At 33.7% G+C, this 18,854-nt stretch overlaps 1 protein-coding gene across 2 annotated transcripts in view; it reads right to left on the bottom strand.

Annotated features, from left to right (window-relative positions):
* Window positions 1-18,854, bottom strand: part of LOC110024965 (spermidine synthase 1) — a 75,580-nt gene that overhangs the window by 21,284 nt on the left and 35,442 nt on the right. For both annotated transcript variants that reach the window (XM_020725172.1, XM_020725174.1), the window contains one exon: window positions 11,114-11,218. In XM_020725172.1, the coding sequence (XP_020580831.1) occupies window positions 11,114-11,218 (105 nt within the window). The remainder of the gene's footprint in view (window positions 1-11,113; window positions 11,219-18,854) is intronic.

Raw genomic sequence — 18,854 nt, 5'->3', positions numbered from 1 at the left:
TATGTGAAGTCCCAAATTCAGCATTTCATGTAGCAAATAAAAACAGAGAAATGAATTTTTCATTGCTTCTCATATGTGCTTCAGCTACCCAATTCGAATCAAAGCTTTTAAAACCAAAATCCCCAATTCTATAACCATTCAAGTTTATGCTTAGATGGTGAGAAAAGGATCGAACATAACCGAAATTGACCACTTAAGGTGGAAAAAGTAAATACATAAGAATTATGTGATCTGTATGCAAATGCCCCTTCAAAAATAACTACGCAATCTGCATTCAAAGATAAACCATGAAGGCCCCAATTTTGCCTTCGAATATATGCAAATGCCCCTTCAAAATTAAAAGCTCAAAGATATGAAGATGAAAAAAATTACATAAATACACACAGAGCTCCCTGACTTCGAATCAAAGCTTTTAACCAAAACCGAAATCCCCAATTCTATAACCATTCAAGTTTATGCTTAGATGGTGAGAAAAAGGATCCAACATAGCCGAAATTGACCACTTAAGGTGGAAAAAGTTAATACATAAGAATTATGTGATCTGTATGCAAATGCCCCTTAAAAAATAACCACACAATCTGCATTGAAAGATAAATCACACACTGCCAAATTTGCCTTCGAATATATGCAAATGCCCCTTCAAAATTAAAAGCTCAAAGATATTAAGGTGGAAAAAATTACATAAATACAAACAGAGCTCCCTGATCGAATGAAAGCTTAACCAAAACCGAAATCCAGCACTGTAGGGACCAAAACCGACCCAAACAAATGAAAAAAATAAGCCATAAGAATAACAAAGCTCAAGAATTTGTACTGATTCATTTATAACCACCATATGAACAGAAATAACTGTGAGAGAGATCGAACACGGCCTCCGGGAAGGAAGGAGACGGATATCGGGTAGGGCAAGAGTGTGAGGTCAAAAAAAATACCTCATATCACGGATCACAGCTTCGGGGGAGCTCGAAACCGAAGGCCAGACGGGAAGGGCGAGGGCAAGGGGGAGAGACGGGAAGGACAACACGGGAAAAATAACCTAAACGCGAGAAGCATACGCGGAACGGCGCCCCTAACCGGATTACCCTCCCTTAAGGAAATCGCGATAATAAAACGACGCGTTTTCAAAACTTTCATGGCGAACGCTATTTCCAAGCGGAAGGGCGGCGTTTTCAAAACGCCGCCGCTTCCGATAAGCGCCCCCAAACGGGCCCTAAATCAAAACAAGCTTCCGTTATTCATATCATTCAACATTTGCTCTGATAAAACTTCTTGTCGCACTTCAATTGATCCCTTCAAGTCAAACAAATGTGTAACAGAGAAGATCGCCTCAACCAGACTTAACTACCACCAAGACTTATCCTGACTTGCACAAATCAAAATCAAGTGGGTGAAGTATTAGTCACACTAAACGGTCACAAGCAAAAACTTACAGTTCAGTTCATTCAATCTTCATTTATCAAAATACACAAAAACGTGCATAAATAAATCTCAAGGCATATACATAACTACTAAACACATATATAAAAACATAATTACCATAAAAGTCGCCAAAAACCATCCAAAATTAATACAATTCAATATATGTATATAAATCAAATCACCTGCCTAACTGACCACGTACTCCTTGACACTATTTGAAAAGTAATATCATATTAGATAAAATTCAGGCACCGAAATAATCAATACTAAGATAAATTTTAATAAACATGAAAAAGACATGTATGCAAGTCAGAAGCGAATATGAGGAACAACAAGAATACTAATATGCTTAAATACATAAAAGTATAGGAAACATGAAGTGAATATAAAAATAAAAGCAGCGGTCAATAATTATAAAGTTGTTTCTGACACTGTTTTCAATCTTTCCAATATTTACGTATATCTATAGTTTTATTTTCGATTCTTATTCTCAACTTTCTTATCTTAAGAATATCACTTATTTACATTTAAGCTTGCTTTGCTATCAAATATACAAGTATCTAACGATATGAATACATAATAAATGATTATTCTACCAACAATGGCAGTAAAGATTCTATAAAATATTTTGTTTCTTAATTCAACATTTAATTATCTCAATTGGGTTATCAATTCAGTGTTATCAATTCAGGATCACAACAAGTATTCTCGGGCTCTCCTCGTGCTCAAAGCCTATTCCCTTAAATATTTAAGAAATTCTTAAATTAAACCCAATTTAACATATTTAATGTCACGATTCGGCCCGGTGCTTAAAATTAACTAAGGCGGGAATAGACGATCGCATGGTGAAAATCAAGTTTGTTATATTCTATTTCTATCCTTAATAGTTTAACATTCCAACATTCATGAAAGAGCCACTAAAGAAAACAATTAAAATTAACAAAAAGAAATTTTTGTGCTTCTGTATATTATTCTCGTCTCCTGTAAAAATTATCTCCTCTTCAATTCATCTTAATCAAAAACTTAAACAAAAAAATGTAAAAGCAACATAATGAGTTATCTAAAGATACCCAAGAGCAATCACACTTCTAAATTACAGTAACCCAAAAAAAAGAATTTAAAATGCATGATGCTCTTTATATCTCTATAAGAAATCTTTTACTATACTAGTCTTTCAAGTCTTTCATATAAAATCTTCGAATATACTAATGCATGCCCCAATAATCTTTATTATTTAACTTTACTTTTATTTTATATTTTTTAAATACACATCTGTCTGCTTTGATTATCACCGTCAAAATAACCTAACACACTAGTGATCTACACATTGCAATTGACTAGGATGAACCCCTACCCGCCCCTGGCCGATACTATCTCGTCGACCCAATGGTTAGCAATATAAACATCACAATTGTCTGGGGAGATAAGCTCTGGTTTACTCTTCCCCGACCAATATTATCCCGTCGACACAGCGGTTAGTAACTAACTATCACAATTGTCTGGGTGGTAGAAAAACCTCTATGCGTGAATGAATACTAGCGTCCCCTACATGAACCATTAGGGGTGAACTCCTCTGACATGCACATACAAACATTCATATATAATTTATTTCATTCTTTCGTATCATGCATTCTCTTTTATGAAACATTCATCTTTATCTGTTGATGAATAATGCAAACTTACTATATCTATAAGTCATAAAATCAACAAATATATGCATAATTACTAATTCTAGAGGTTATGCGATAAGCTTATATGTAGACCTCTACTAAGTCATGTTTAGACCTCTACTAAAGGCATGCAATGATCCGATATCATTCGAATATAAACAATTATGCAACAATATTTAACATGAATATCTATCATCTCTGACAATATGAAGAATTTATTGTTGAATTAGGTAATACATGAAAGCGAGCATATGATTTGAAATAGAGATAACTACTGGAATTTAGAAGTATAATTTCTTACCTCAATTAATAACAGACATTTTTATCAATTTAATCGTCCACTTAACTTGCTTGCTAGTGTCCTCGACCTCAATTAACCTACTTTCATATTAACATAATAAACATATATCAATTTGATGTTTATAAAATTCTAATAAAAAAATATACCATAAAAGTTTGCCTTAACTAATAACTTAGGGCTTCAATAGGTTTCGGCTCTCTACTTCACGTCAAAGATTCTTCCTCTTACCTCGAACATACGTTCGCGCCACCTTAGTCCTACAATTTCAAGACTTTAATATCTTCAATTCTAATATTAAATACACTGAAATTAATAACATATCCTACAATTTGAATTCCTTGTAAAAATTATATATATATATATATATTGCCAAAGTAAAAATTTCATTGATAGAAAGTAGATACAAAGGTTTAAATCAGTGGGTGCTAGGGACTCACCACAAGGCATACAAGACTCAAAAAAGATACCCAAAATGTATATGTATACCAAAAATTCGACATCATGAAATCGTATTTTGCAGTGGAAAATTCACCTTTATCATAGCTTACCTCCAATGTATGAGTATCTTCCCAAACAACAACCAATTGGGGGGGAGTCTCAGGAGGCTTGCTTAGACGTGAGTTCTCATCAGGTTCACTAGAAGCAGTATCTGGTTGTGTAGGACTGCTTCCATTGTTAGGAGTGGGGATAACAAGCAGCTCATCTATCTGGTTAACATTAGTAATAGCAGGTTCCAGTAAAGTTGCGGGATCTAAAGATGTCTCTCGGGTAGCCTTGTCAAAAATACCATGTTCAGGAATAGATGGTTCCTGTGCATGTTGTCCAGCCATAGGCTAATCTATATCCAACTGTATTGGATAAAACAGTCGCACAAAAGTCGCGACAGCGGCGAACACAGCATCCGAAACAAGGAAACCCAGAAGCCAACAAACCATGCAAAAACCACGAAAGAAGCGAAGAGGGAAGGGTCTCACTCGAATCAGCTGTCACTGAAATAGGAGTGGAACTGATTGCTGGAGAGATGCGGGTTGGAGACGTGGGGCTCGATCCACGATTTGAGTCGTAGGAGAACCAAATCTCGAAAAATGCAGATGACGAAGCTGACGAAGCCGCATAAAGCAACTGAAGAGGTCGACCTAAGCAAACAAAGTCGATGAAGACGATGAACCCAACGAGGTAGATGATTTAAAGATGAAGATGAAGGAAATCGCCATCATACGAAACCCTAGCAGAGCCCCCCGTGTGTGTATTTGCGCGCGCGCAATGTACATCGGTCTGTTGGTTGGTGTCCACAATATAAGACCCCTCATGTCGGGGGTTCAAATCTCCTCTGGCACAGTTGGCCTTAAGGAGGTGATACTCGAATTGCTGACATATTATGGGTGATTGGAGGCTCGTATAATAGTCTCTGGTCATTCCTTATATATATTCATATAAAATTTATTAATCTACTTATATAAAAAAAAAATCAAATTTTTACCTTAATAAACTCTTGGCCGCCCTAACTCTCGCGTGAGCTCCCTCATTCCAACACACACAAGCCCAGCAACCTCTTCTGCGGGCATCTGGCATGCTATGACATCGATCTCCTCGCTCTGCAAGTACGAGACTTCTTCCTTGCACAAGTCGCTCGATTCTTCCTCTCGCAAGCGGCGTTGCCTGCTCGTCCCATACCCCGCGTCATCATGTCTTCTCTTAACGTCTGCGATGTCGGCTTCGTCAATCTCAAGCGAACTCAGCCAATAGTGACGTCGCCTTCTCGTGCAAGCACCCGCACCAGAATCTCTCTTGATATGTTCTCCCTCACGTGAAAATTTCTCGATTCCTTCTTCCAATTCCCATATTGCAGTTGAACGGTACCATACATGAGCCACCTGCTACCCTTTCCTTCCTCTTCTTCAGTTTCTTCTTGGCTATGGCACGCATCCTCTTGTCTCTTGATCTCTCTCGTGTTCTCTCATCTATTTTGTTCAATTGTGTTGAAAGAAATACGTCTCTTTGAGTTACAATTGAAGAGGTGCTTCCATTTGATTATCAACATATATATATATATATATATATATATATATAAATAATTGGTTATTACATTTACCATTTCAATTACATTTTTATCTCAAACTGGTTTCTCCCCATTCATATCGTTCAAGTAATTAATCTAATTATGAACACAACAGATCAAATCGAGAAAAATATTAAGATTCCCCACCCAAAATCAATCTCATAACCTTCCACACCAACAATCTCTCAATTAAATAGAATCTTCAAAAAAAAAATGTAAAAATTGAATTATTATCTTAAATAGTCAATTTCTTCCATAAATCTTTTTTTTTTTTCTTATCTCCTTCCTCCTTTTTTCTTCTCCCTCTTCTTTCCTTTTTTTTCCTTCTTTCGTTTTTTCCTCCTCTATTTTCATGCATTAACAGCTGCACTAACAGCTGCCCGAGAGCTTAGCTCCCAAGGTTCGCTCCTGGCACATCACGCAAAAAATAAGGGTTGCCTGGAAGGGTAATGGGAAATGGTTGATTTAACTTAGGATATATATATATATATATATATATATATATATATATCTAATTCAATTCAACTGTCCAAATAATTCAATCGATGCATACTTTCCTAAGTGAGAAATGTAGCTCCGTAAGTGAGAAATGGGCTACAGCGATCTAGTTACAGTTAAAAGGTATTAAATATATAATTATTATGACTTGAAAGAAAAAACTAATAAACTATTTTTTTATAAAACTAAATTTATAAATAATTAACATATACTAGCATATATTAATTTGACCAAAATAAAATGTAAAATTTTATAAAAATGTTTTGGAAGAATTTCGGGAAATACAAAAAAAATGTATTTTTAGAATTAAATTAAATTTACCTATTTGGCGATTTTTAGTGTTAGAAAAGACAACCAAGGAATACAATGCCACACAAATTTAACTCAAAACATGCCGCAGATATTAAAATTGCTCAATTGTTGTTCATTTCGTAAAATAAAGCATCATCAGCTAGTTCGAAATGTCAACAACCAAAAAGCAAGGATACACATTTTGCCCAGACCGTACAAAAGAAAAATATTGACAAATTCGACTAAATGTGGGGCAACTTAAAACTTGAGATGTGCCAAAGATAAATAAAATCTAAAAGCGTAAGTCAAAATATAAAATAAATTTTTAACTATTTTATATCTACACTTGTGAGAAAGCCCAACGGCAAATATATTAAATAAAAAGTAGGGTACGAATAGATTTTGTGAGAGGTCCCTATCATGGCACCCTGCCCATACGATAACCACCAAATCCAAATGGTTCCAAAAAAGAGAAAATACAATAAAATACATAAGATACCTAAAGAAAAAACCAAAAAATATCAAATATGAAGTATCAGGTACCTGGAGAGCGACCCAATTTTGCCTTGCCTCTGTCTCTAGTTCTAGGGAAGGAGTCAACTAATAAATTGGTAAAATGAGTGACATTGCCAGTAGTAACCATTGTATCATCCAATAAATTCCCGAGCTCGAGTTGTCCTCCGTTCTTCTTCTTCCTCCTCGTATAGACCTGTCATTCCTCATCCGAAGATTGACTCACCTGATCAGCGAAATGGTCTGAAGTGTGCAGGATATGTGTAGGTTGTTGAATATTAAAAACAACTATTTGTTATAACAGCTGATCTTTTATCGGATTGAAGCACTCTTTTGTGTCTTGGCATGTAAAGTGTGTCTTCCTCAATAACAGTAAGTAGTATCAACACATTTGAATCTGTACCTGTAGTATGATGTTCTTCATCTGGAACTACGATGTTGGAAAGAGGATCAGGTTGTACCTTCTCAGCAAGGATGGTAAGTGACTGACCTTTAGCGATATTCAGCCTTAGATGAGAATGCAAGCGATAACAAATAGCAGAACTATGGCTAAACATACTACAATGAGAGCAATAAGAAGGGTGTAGGGTGTAGTTATATTTCAACCTTTTATCAATGTCCGTTGTGAATAGTGTCAATCCATATCTCATCCAGAGCTGGTTGAGTGATATTTCTCTCAACTAACACACAAGCCACAGAGGGTCTGGTGATGACAAGCGTAGGACTATCAACCTTGAGAGACTTACCGTAAACAGTAGCTAAAGAGTAGAGAATTTACATATTTAACAGATGTAATTTTAACACCGGAAACTTTATCCAAACATGAATGATGGGAAACTCCACTTTTGGATCAAAATCGACAGTTCATTTCAGAATTTTCATAAAACGATTGTCGATCTTGATAACTTTTCGAGAGAAAATGCGAGTGTAATCGGTATCATGAGATAACTGAATAAGTATAAGTCGACTGTCAAGTAATCCAATATTCCAATTACCCAATAGTTTCATAGCATCAAACTCTTTCTGAATGATCTCAAGTTTTTTGTGACCATAAAGGAATTTTCCCACTAGAGCAAAACGCCAAGAGAACACGAGAGTACTAATTTCAACCTCAGTGAGAATAAGACTAGGCTTCCCACTTTTTTTTCCAAGTTTTTTAAAAAAAGTGTGATCACCGCCACCTTCAAGAGCCTCGTGGAAAGATTGTGGAACATTGCAGAACTTACATATACCAAAACCAAGCTCTGAACCTGGAGAGGCACGAGTGAGAAAGTCGTCGGCAATGACATTTGCATAAAAACAAACCATCTCCCTCACAAGATGGTCACGGTCAGAAAAGAACGGTTTGGCGGGCCGCAAGGAAGCAAGCATACTTCGGGCGTTGTCTGTCGAGCATGACAGTCGCTTCGTCTAAAGCAAACAAGGAGACGCTTGCGAAGAAGAAATGTCGTCGGCTACGAGAGACGATTGCGAGAAACAACGCCGTCGTCTATGGGATCAAACGACGTCGGAAGGAGCGATCGACTTCGCCTGAAGCGACTGAGAGCTGAAGCTACGTGAAAACGTCGACGTGGGAGACGACGATGAGAAGGGAAGAAGCCAATATATTTACCTCCGGAAATTGCCATGGGGTGAAACCCTAGCAGAGCGTGTCCCTGTCAACGCCATTCATATATATATATATATATATATATATATATATTCCAAATCAAATCACTTGCGCCACATATACAGACATTCACCTAATATTATTCATATATATATATATATATATATATATATATATATTCCAAATCAAATCACTTGCGCCACTTATACAGACATTCACCTAATATTAAGGATATCATTTTAGATAATGCAATCCATTGCTATTGATAAAAATTTCTTTGGTCATATTGGGTTGATTATCTCTAACTAGACCAAGGTTCACTACTACCAAGGATAAAGAAAATGTGGGGCCTTTATTGAGTCGTTATCATTCCCCCATCAACCACTTGAAGCTAAAGGTAGTGAATTTCTTCCATCCAAAATTAAAATTATTTTTTTTGTATGTAAAACATTTATGCCTTAATGACTAATCAAAATTAAAAATTCTCTCTCATGACTAGAAAGATAAGTAACCATAGGGATCAACCTATGAGAAACTTGAAATCATATAATAAAATCCTCATAAAATGATGGTAAAATCTTTCAAGTTATGTTTTATCCAAAATTAGATATCCTCTGAAAGTTTGACCTGATCCCACAAACTCTATTAAAAGAGCTGGGAATAAATTTTCAAAGCCCACAAAGAGTGCATATCTCAAGAGGAAATCTTGGAGACAGTTGGAGGGGGTGGTCATTCGTGATGAGAACCATAGCCTTATAGTCGTAAGAGGCTAAAACTTGTAGCATCAGTACAACACTCAAGTGAAGCTTAAACAATTCACTCTATTGAGAAAATATAGAACAATGGATGTTTGAGAAATAAGGACATCTTCATTGAAGGTGGTAATGTAGATGTCATAAACTTCCTTCGCCTGAGCTTGGAGTAAAAGGCTTGGGGAACCCAACCCAGCATGGACCGGATTTGACTTTCTTAACTCAAATTAGAAAGGTGCTCTTTAATTTTGTGCCTCTTGGAATACAAGGCCGTTCACTTCTGTGCTAACTTCGCTTTAAATTGCTTTTGTATAAAAATATATAGATTGTGAGCCGCTTTGCTTAAAAAAATTGTTTTTGACATTGTTAGGATGCATATAGACTAGACTATAAGTTCTTAGTTGCATACTTTTTGTTCAATTTCCCTTTTGATATATTAGTGCAGGTTCAAGCTTCAAAAAGATCCTAAGTGCGGTGAGGGGATGGTTGATTCTACTTGTTGAAAGTACAACATTTTTCATTCAAAACAAGTCATAACATGGCATAATGACTAAGGAGGCTCTTGTTTCATTTTTAGATAAGCCTCAAAAGTCTTCAGTGATATTTGAGAACAAGGATTAAATTTACACAATCGGATACTGAAATAATTTTCACAAGTGAGGCGAGCCAAAAACCTCAAGACATTTGGAGCCATAAACCTCAAAATTAAAATATTATATTAATTACTAAATATTGTATGAACTATAAAGCGTGAAGTAAGAGAGAACATATTAATAATCAAACTTATTAACACATTAAAAAGGAATAAAATAACATTTTATTGAGTAAAATATAATAAATTGTACAAAATAAGAAGTAAAACTTAATACCCTAACATCAAATAATGAAAAAAATGGGTTATACTAATATTAAACTATCAAAGAAAGCTAAAATTTCAAAATAAAATACTAAAACATCAAAGCATAACCATCAAATTAAAATTAATATTTCTCCCTCATTCATACTGCCCCCCACTTAATAGAGAATATAACAGGTCATCAATATTTGCATTTTTTAAATTCAAAGTTCATATTACTCTCATTATCCAATAGATTTTCATTAAAATCGGCATAATGAATTGTTTAACTCACATTTTATCCTTAGTCGTATCCATATTCTCTCATTCCTCATTATGTATAGTCTCATATATCTTCTTTTTTTAAATAAATAACCATTTAATAAAATTATTAATTGCAAGAATAACTATTGAAAATTAGAACTTCAACTACATAAATTTTTATGGATGTCTTTTTTTCTAATTTCTTGTTATTTAGTGTGTAAGGTGTAAGAGCTAATAGGTTAAGTGGATTGAAATTGAGTGATTTAAGGATTGATTATATGAAAAAAATCAATTAGTTGATAAATATTAATAATAAGATAATTGAAATTAGAATTAAATGCTTTAAACATTAACAACAAAGGATATAAAAATTACCCATTAGATGAGTAATTAAAATTAAGAAAAGAGGATTATGAATGAAAAAATGATAAACTTTAATCGATATAAATAGAAGCTTTTCAATACGATTTATAAAATATAAATTTAAAACCCCCAGCATCAAGATAGAAACAAATGGAAAAACAGTATATTTATAAAGCCAAACTCCAAATGGTTCGGATCAGATTAATAATGTCATGATGATGTACATTTTTTAGTGTTTATTCCACAAACTTGAGTAAAACTGGAGCAGTCATACAAAAATCTACTTTAGTTCCCTCACAATTATCAATAAAGAAGCACTTCATTTTCAATAAATAATTCAAACTTTTCATCTCACAAAAGAAAGAGATAAATAGAGGAATATATGAAAATTATTTCTTAAATAAAAACCTATTCAGCCGGAAGCATAAGGATTCATAAAAGAAATAAGCAATCAGCAACTAAACATACAAGTTATTCTCATGTTTTGAAATGCTGTAACAGGCTAGAAAAAGATAGTGCCAAGAGTTCACGATACTCACATCAACAACCATCTTATCAATTTCGCATATATTAATTTGTTCAATAGAAGAATAACGCGACACCTCACGCAGAACACCACCATCTCCCCCTCCAATAACCAAGACCTAAAACATTATAAGTTAAATCAAATTTTTGAATAAATATGAAAAATTCAACGTTTAAAATGCTAGAGAGTAAAATTATACATATTGGATAGAGTGCAATCACTAAATTCTATATATCTTGATTAAGTAGTAGAGAAGTGAATTTCAAAACAATATCGTGAGATCTGACAAATAAGAGATTAAGCTCATGCATCAATCAAACTTTATAAACATGTTTAAACTGATATTAAAGAACAATACATTGAGAAGTTCAAAAATTTTTTTTGCAAACACAACATCTTGGTTATATATTTGCTAAACCTTTCTAACCATATGAGACAAGATGTTTTCATATTCAATAAGAAAAATCAGAACGAGGAAAAGAACAAATGCAAAAGTTGAACTTAGGAATTAGGATTTGGTTGCAATTATGGGGTTGCAAAAAGATCAAGTAAAAGCACAAAAAAAAATATTCTTCATCGAGGTTACTTTAATATGCACATTGTTGGTCTATTGTAGAATATATACAATCAACCATCCTGATCCTAAAGGCATGCATCCATAAAAATATAAACCTTCCGGAATCCGGCAAAATTTATTGTAAGATACCATAATATTAAGATGTTTTCTGTTTATATATAATTAGCATAAAAATCATCATAGAAGATTAAACAAACATTACCTTCATTTACGTAAGAAATTTAAAGACAAAAATATAAATTTATAAATATATTTAACAAAAAATTTATTATAAATAATAAACTATTATGAAACAAATTGTATTATATTTTGAAATATTTCATATCCTTTTCTATGCATGAGATGCCAATATCCTTTGAAGCTATTACAAGAGAAGAGTTAGTGAGGATATTTAATCTAATTTTTTTTTTTTACATTTGATTAGTTTTAAATTTTTACAAAATAAATTAATAAATGTATAATGATTAAATTTAATAATTTTGTAGAGATTATAAAAATAAATAATAATCCAAAATCTCTATGGTATTGATGCAAAATTTTTCCATAGATATTGCCAAGGTAGGTGATTTACTTTATTTTACTTTGATGAAAAATATAGAGAATATTTTTAAAATTGATAGTTTGTGCCCCCATTAAAAAAATATTTTGGCTCCACCTCCGCATATAGCAATTTCCTAATACATAAGTACAAGACAACCTTGCATTCAATGTTCTAAAAGTTCCATCTAAACATGAAAACCTTCTACACAACTCAGCCTACCAAAAAAATACTTAATGTGGGAACTCCAAAAAGAATAAATAATTTGTTTGGATTGTTAATTCTGGGTATCGATAAAAATAAACAGTAATACCATAAATTAATTTGGACTCAACAATTTCTATAAAAAAGAATCAAATGCTAATTTGCTTTTGACCGAGACACAACTTCAATGTTATAATTTATAGAGTTGAAACAATGTCAATTTTTAGGACAACCAGCTTTCATCTATAGTAATGAAACAATACAATGACAGCAACAATCCATTTTAGGAAGATCATACGAAGAAAAAAAATCCTTGTTGTTCTATTTCTATTATCTAGTTAATTCTAGAATTCCAAATTAGACAATAATTTTCAGATTTGTTTCTTTTTTAGATAGTTATATCTCTAGTTATTTATGTACAACTTTTAATCTATTTGATACCGAAGGGAAACCAAAACCACAACAGAAAGAAAATTATTATTGCTGAAATTCAAATGGGTAACAACCACGTCTCTTCAAAATAGAAAATAAACGATAACAAACAAAAAGAGACACCCTAGGATGACGGTGAAGGGGTCAACCCCAACAAGATGGCAAGAGGGATGGTTGGTCGTGTGCTTGCAGCTAAGACTGTAAACAAGTCAAGCTTAAGCGATAATGGGAGATGTTGGGTAGTGTGCGACAACAGGTGTCACGAGAGAGGGACTGCAACAGGGGACATGAGAGAGATACTGCAGCAGATGGAATAGCAGAGAGAGGGGCGGCAGGTAACAAAACAAGAACAAGAGAAGATACAATCACCACCTTGAGATGAGTTACAACCATAACACCTTATCGTCATCAGGTACAACCCTAGCAAGGAAAATGCCCAAAGGCAAGAACCTGAAATCTGACTCAAACAAAAGACTAAACACTAGGATAGCAACACATATATTTGTAATAGATATATAGATGAGAAATTATAATAATGGCTTCCTCTATCACTAATAATCACCCAAGTTGTACCAAATCTGCAAAAAAATACTTTTCTTCAAAACATTTTGAACACTAAACATCACAATTAGGAAGAGCAACTGTTTCGATCCACTTATAGGCATAGTCTACTGCCACCAGAATACAGATATTTCCTACTGAATGCACAAAGCATTCCATAAAATAAATTCCCCAAACATAAACAATTTCAACTTCCAAGGTAAAATTCAGGGAAATCTCTCATCTCTCTTAAAAATACTATCTACCTTCTAACATGTATCAAAACTTTTGATACATTCGTTCACATCCTTAAATAGGATAGGTCAATAAAATCAAAATTATAAAAACTTGAAAACTATTCTAAATCATCCAAAATGTCCCACAAATTCAAAATCGTGACAACATCTAATGATATTGTTGACCACCTACAAAAGAACACACCTCCTAATGATATGGTCCTTACACTTCCTAAAAAAATAAGGTTTATTCCAATAGTAAAATTAGACATCACAAATGAATTTCTTTCTTTAATGGTATGCCAGATCATATGGAATTATACCACTGACAAGAAAGTTCACAATATCAGCAAGCCACATAGTGTTTTGGTCAAAATTTGCAAGGAGTTTCTCACTCACTAATTCCGCAAACTTCTATGACTTTTTTTTTTTCTTATACCAACACAAGTGTCAACTACCTGATTTTCGGTACATTTCCTATCAACAATCTCAATATTGAATTCTTGTAACAAAAGGACACATCGAATCAAATGTTGTTTGGCATCCTTTTTAGTCACAAGATATTTGATATCAGTGTAGTCAATGTAGACTGTGACTCTGGTATCAATCAAATAGGAACTAAATTTATTGAATACACGCACTATCACCAGTAGCTCTTTCTAGGTGGTGGTGTAGTTCACTCGAGCCTCATTCAGGGTCTTATTGGCATAGTATAAAGAATGAAAAATCTTATCTCTCATTTGTCCTAACAATGCCCCTACTGCATAGTCACTAGCATCACGCATCAACTCAAATAGACAATGCCAATCAGAGACAACAATAACAAGTGTCGTGACTAACTTGTTTTTCAGGATTTCAAATGCATTAAGGCTCTGTTTGGGACGGCGGCAGGGTTGTGGGTTGCACCGCGCCGCTATTTTCGGGTGTTTGGGGCGATGGTGCCGCTACTTCGTGCCGAAACATTCCCCGAATGCGGAATGCGCTCATGGACCCGCGTCCCAGCTTCGCCTTCCTACTTTTTACCCTTGTGCCCTTTCTTCGTGTTACCCCATCCGAAACAAATCCAACCAGGATTCTCGTCCTTGCAGGCGACGAACTTCTCCCCTCTCCTCCTCTTCTCCGAAGGTCGTCCTCAACGAACTTCTCCCCTCTCCTCTTCTCCGAAGGTCGTCCTCCACCTCTCATGCAGCTCGGATTCTCGTCCTCGCAGCAGCGGTAAGAACGTTTTGTCTTATGGATGCTTTGGATATGTTATGCCTCTTTTTCCCTAATGTTCATCTTCTCAAAATTTTCTTTTGCCCTAATCTTCTCAAATAATGTTTTGTGGTTTATATTATTTCTCTGTTCTTCAAGCACCCACCATCCCAACCATTATTGGATATGCATTTCACCGGTGTTTCATTCAAATTCCATTTCTCATGTTCATTAAAGACCACATCTCTACTGAAAATATGCTTTTCTATTTGAGGTTGAATTCAACTTGTAGCCCTTATAATAAGAGTTGTACCAATTCCACTTCTCAAGTGCATTAATGATTTCTTATCAGGTTTATCATACTTGAATTATGGAATATGAGTAAAATACTTGCAACCGTACATTAAGAAATTTTAGCAAAGCTATACCAAGCTACAAATAGAGTTGTGCTCTTGTCCGTAGGCTATTTTATAAGAAGGCAGTAGTACTTAGTGCCTCAGCCAAAAAATTTCTTGTTAATTCTTTGTAAGCATACCCCAAGTCATCTCTAGTATATATCTATTTCTTTCTTCCATTAAGTCTATTTTTCTTTGAAGTATAAGAAATAATGAATAATGCTCTATGCCAATATGCTTAGAAAACCTAGTGAATCTTTTGGAGGCATATTTTTTTTATTTTCCAATCTTAGAGTTTGAATTCTAAGAAATTTTAATTTTCCATCATTGTCTTAAACTACTAAAATATTCCAGCAACTTCTGACTTGAATTTAATGAAAATATTTAGCGAAACCTTATAAATTATTAATGAAATCAATATAATACAGGCTAACTGCTAGTGATGGAGTTTTACATTCTTATGAATGAATTGTTGTTTATGAGTCGCTTTTTGGAATGATTTTGGAATGATTTGTTTACCAAATTGGTAAGCACGACAATAGGGCAAGTCATGTGCAAAATTTGATAGGTCAACTTTAAGCTCTTCTTCGTCATGAGTTCCATTCTTTGTAAGTAACTATGACCAAGCCTTGTGTTTCAAATCTTAGTGCTGAAACTACAAGCTTCTATTTTCTAGATTAAAAGAAATAATTTTGCCTTCAATTTTAACATTGAGAAGATTCTGACCTGAGGCCTCAAGCCTTTGACAGAACCTATTTTCAGATATCACGTTGAAACATTTTTCAATGAATTATCCTACAGTCAATGGATTTTGGACATTTCAAGTCCATAGAGAATATCAGTGATTTTTGTTATTCTTGTTGTGCTTGTTATGAAAATTTCAATTATGACTTTCAAAATACTTGTTAGCTTCAAATCAATTATGACTTGCGAAATATCAGAGTTCCTTGTTCACTTGTTGTATGTTTTGTATAGTCGCTATCTATCAACCAACTTTTAGATAACTTTTAGATTGCCCAACTGCTTTTTAGTTGGAGGAACCGTGGACGAGCTCATCTACTTTATCCTCAACCTTAATTTTTGTCATTATCTGTAAATTTCAGTTCAAGCTTGATATGCATTTTTTTAGGCTTTGCAGTTTAGAAATTTGGTTCTCAGTTTAAGCATGATAAGCATTCAATGAAAGGGATGCTCACGAAGCTAATAGAGATTTCATCCAGTTGTTATACTGAAATGAATTGTTATATTGTCATGCTCTTTGTTTTTGACTGTTGTGATGTTTTTTTAAGGTTTGTTTGACTTATGGGTTATGAACTAGTGTTGTTGATTCAAATCTGATCCCCATTTCAGCAGCTATAAAGGTCGCAAAGATAATTGTAACCATGAAAATGATCTTGTACCTTGCTATGGTTATTTTATGTTATTGTAATTGAGTAAATATAAGAACAAGGAATATTCTACATATTTGAAGATACATGACTAAAATGACACCCATATAAATAAGTAGGGGACTATTTTGGCATTTTCCTCCTTGAAGTTTCATTGATATTGCTTTTGTCTAATGATGCAAAAAACACTTTTGTATTTTTCGACATTCACCTTCAAAGTTTGCATGATATACTTCATCACAAAATGCTTTTTTAGATTCTCAATTTTTTTTATTAGTGGATTCATGCTACTTAAAGCTATCACATCTTGGTATCCTTTTGTTCTGATGGCATTGTTTGATATATATTAATATTATTTCCATTAAATCTTATGCTCATTGTTATATTCTAACTCGAAACCATATTTTGTTCTAAACATTTAGTTTAGTGGATGTATAACCTTCAGAAACATGCCTTTGCAAAAAACAGAAATCCCTCACTATGAGTTTGCTTTACTAAAGACCTGAACATTAGGCTGTAAATGAATCAATGTACTCGATGAACAACTTGAGCTCATCTGCTTTATCCTCTACCAGCTGTATTTTTTTTCAATATCTGCAGATTTCAGTTTAAGCTTGATATGCATTTTTGGAGGCGTTGCAGTTTTAGAAATTTGGGCATTTATGGATTGAGTGGTATGTATGTAAATCTTTCTTATCTGTATGGTGTTGAGGTTTTGTAGAAAAAACAACTCAATTTTAGCATTTGCCACCATTCAAAAAAAAATAAAAAGAAGAATTATTATAAAAGAAATTTAGTCATATATTCCTGAAATGAACAATAGGTTTAGGGTTTTCTGTTGCCTGTAAGCGAAATGAGTAAAGTTCCTCCTTTGAGTTCTTTCTTTTAAAGTTTATGACATTATTTTTTGAGTATTGTTACACTTGTATGTTTTATTGTAGTAAAAAAAATATAATAATAGTCGTATTTTTATGTAAAATTAAATATTTGAGTGTTATTCATGTAAATGTTAATGTTTAGGTGTTATGCATGTAAATACATAATAATTGTGTTGAATGCATGTAAATGCCCCTTTTTCCTTATCTAGCTCATTGATCCTAAGCAATGGTCTTTCTTTAACCGTAGATTCACATGGTGTTGGTTAATTTAGCTCATCAACCTAAGTTATTGTTCTTTTATTCTATGTATTAGTAGCTCTAACAAATTTTTTAATTGAAAAATACAGTCTGTGTTTTTTATTATTTTTTCTTTTACGCCATTCTTGCACAGGAAAATGTTTATTTATTATCCATGAAAAAGCCTTGGATCACCTCTCCATTCTTGCAAGAATGATTGTAAATAACGTGCTTCTTAAAAGTTTGATAATAACAAGGAAGATTGTAAGTAACATTCTTGATGACATTATTTCAGTATTATGATTGTGAATGTTATGCTCTTGTTTGAAATTTAAAACACAACTTAGCGACAAGTTTATCGATAGTTTAAGCATACTTATTCCGTAGCTATTTAGATGATTATGTGTTTCTGTGTCATGAAATATTGCTATTAAAGTTGATTCAGCTGACGGTTTGGTGGAGGGGTTGGTCTCAGTTCATACATGGAAGTTGTACTGCCCATGAATGAATAGCGTGAATAAAGCTGCATATGCTGTCATTTGTATCCATTCCCCTTCAAAGCCTGTTCTTATTTTTGCTTCTCGTTGTTTGATGAGGCTTATTTCGCTAGGTCTAAATCAGCTTAGACAATCTTTGAATATGCCACAAGATGAAGTAGACTTTCACATGTTACTCACAGTATTTGAGGTTTTTTATGCAGTACAAGGATAGAGTAGGAAGTGATCGCGAATTTCACTGCTGGAAGTGATCACGAAGTGATAGCTGCAAATTCACTATTGACGGTCAGGTCAATTTCACTGCTGGAAGTGATCACGAAGTGATAGCATCATTGAAGAACAATTTAGAAGGATACATCTATCGTCTTCATGTTAAAAACAATATCATCATTATTTTACTTTTAATTTTATTAGTTTTTTTTTCTTTTTCTTAATATTTTTGGTACTCACTGCTAAGTGAGAGGTATATCTAAACTTCTATTCTGTTTTGAAAAAATTTCTGCTTCTGAAATATCAAATACATTAATGTCACAGTTCTGTTACAAACAAATTCACTAAACAGGGAAATAATGATCATGTTTTCAAGAACAGCTCCACCACAGTTTTTTTCACACAGCTGAAGCAAACAGACAGACAGT

The sequence above is a fragment of the Phalaenopsis equestris genome, unplaced genomic scaffold (genome assembly GCF_001263595.1).
Source record: "Phalaenopsis equestris unplaced genomic scaffold, ASM126359v1 Scaffold000286, whole genome shotgun sequence".
NCBI classification, from domain to species: domain Eukaryota; kingdom Viridiplantae; phylum Streptophyta; class Magnoliopsida; order Asparagales; family Orchidaceae; genus Phalaenopsis; species Phalaenopsis equestris.
Note: the sequence above shows the minus strand (reverse complement) of the source record. Positions and strands in the feature narration are given on the sequence as shown.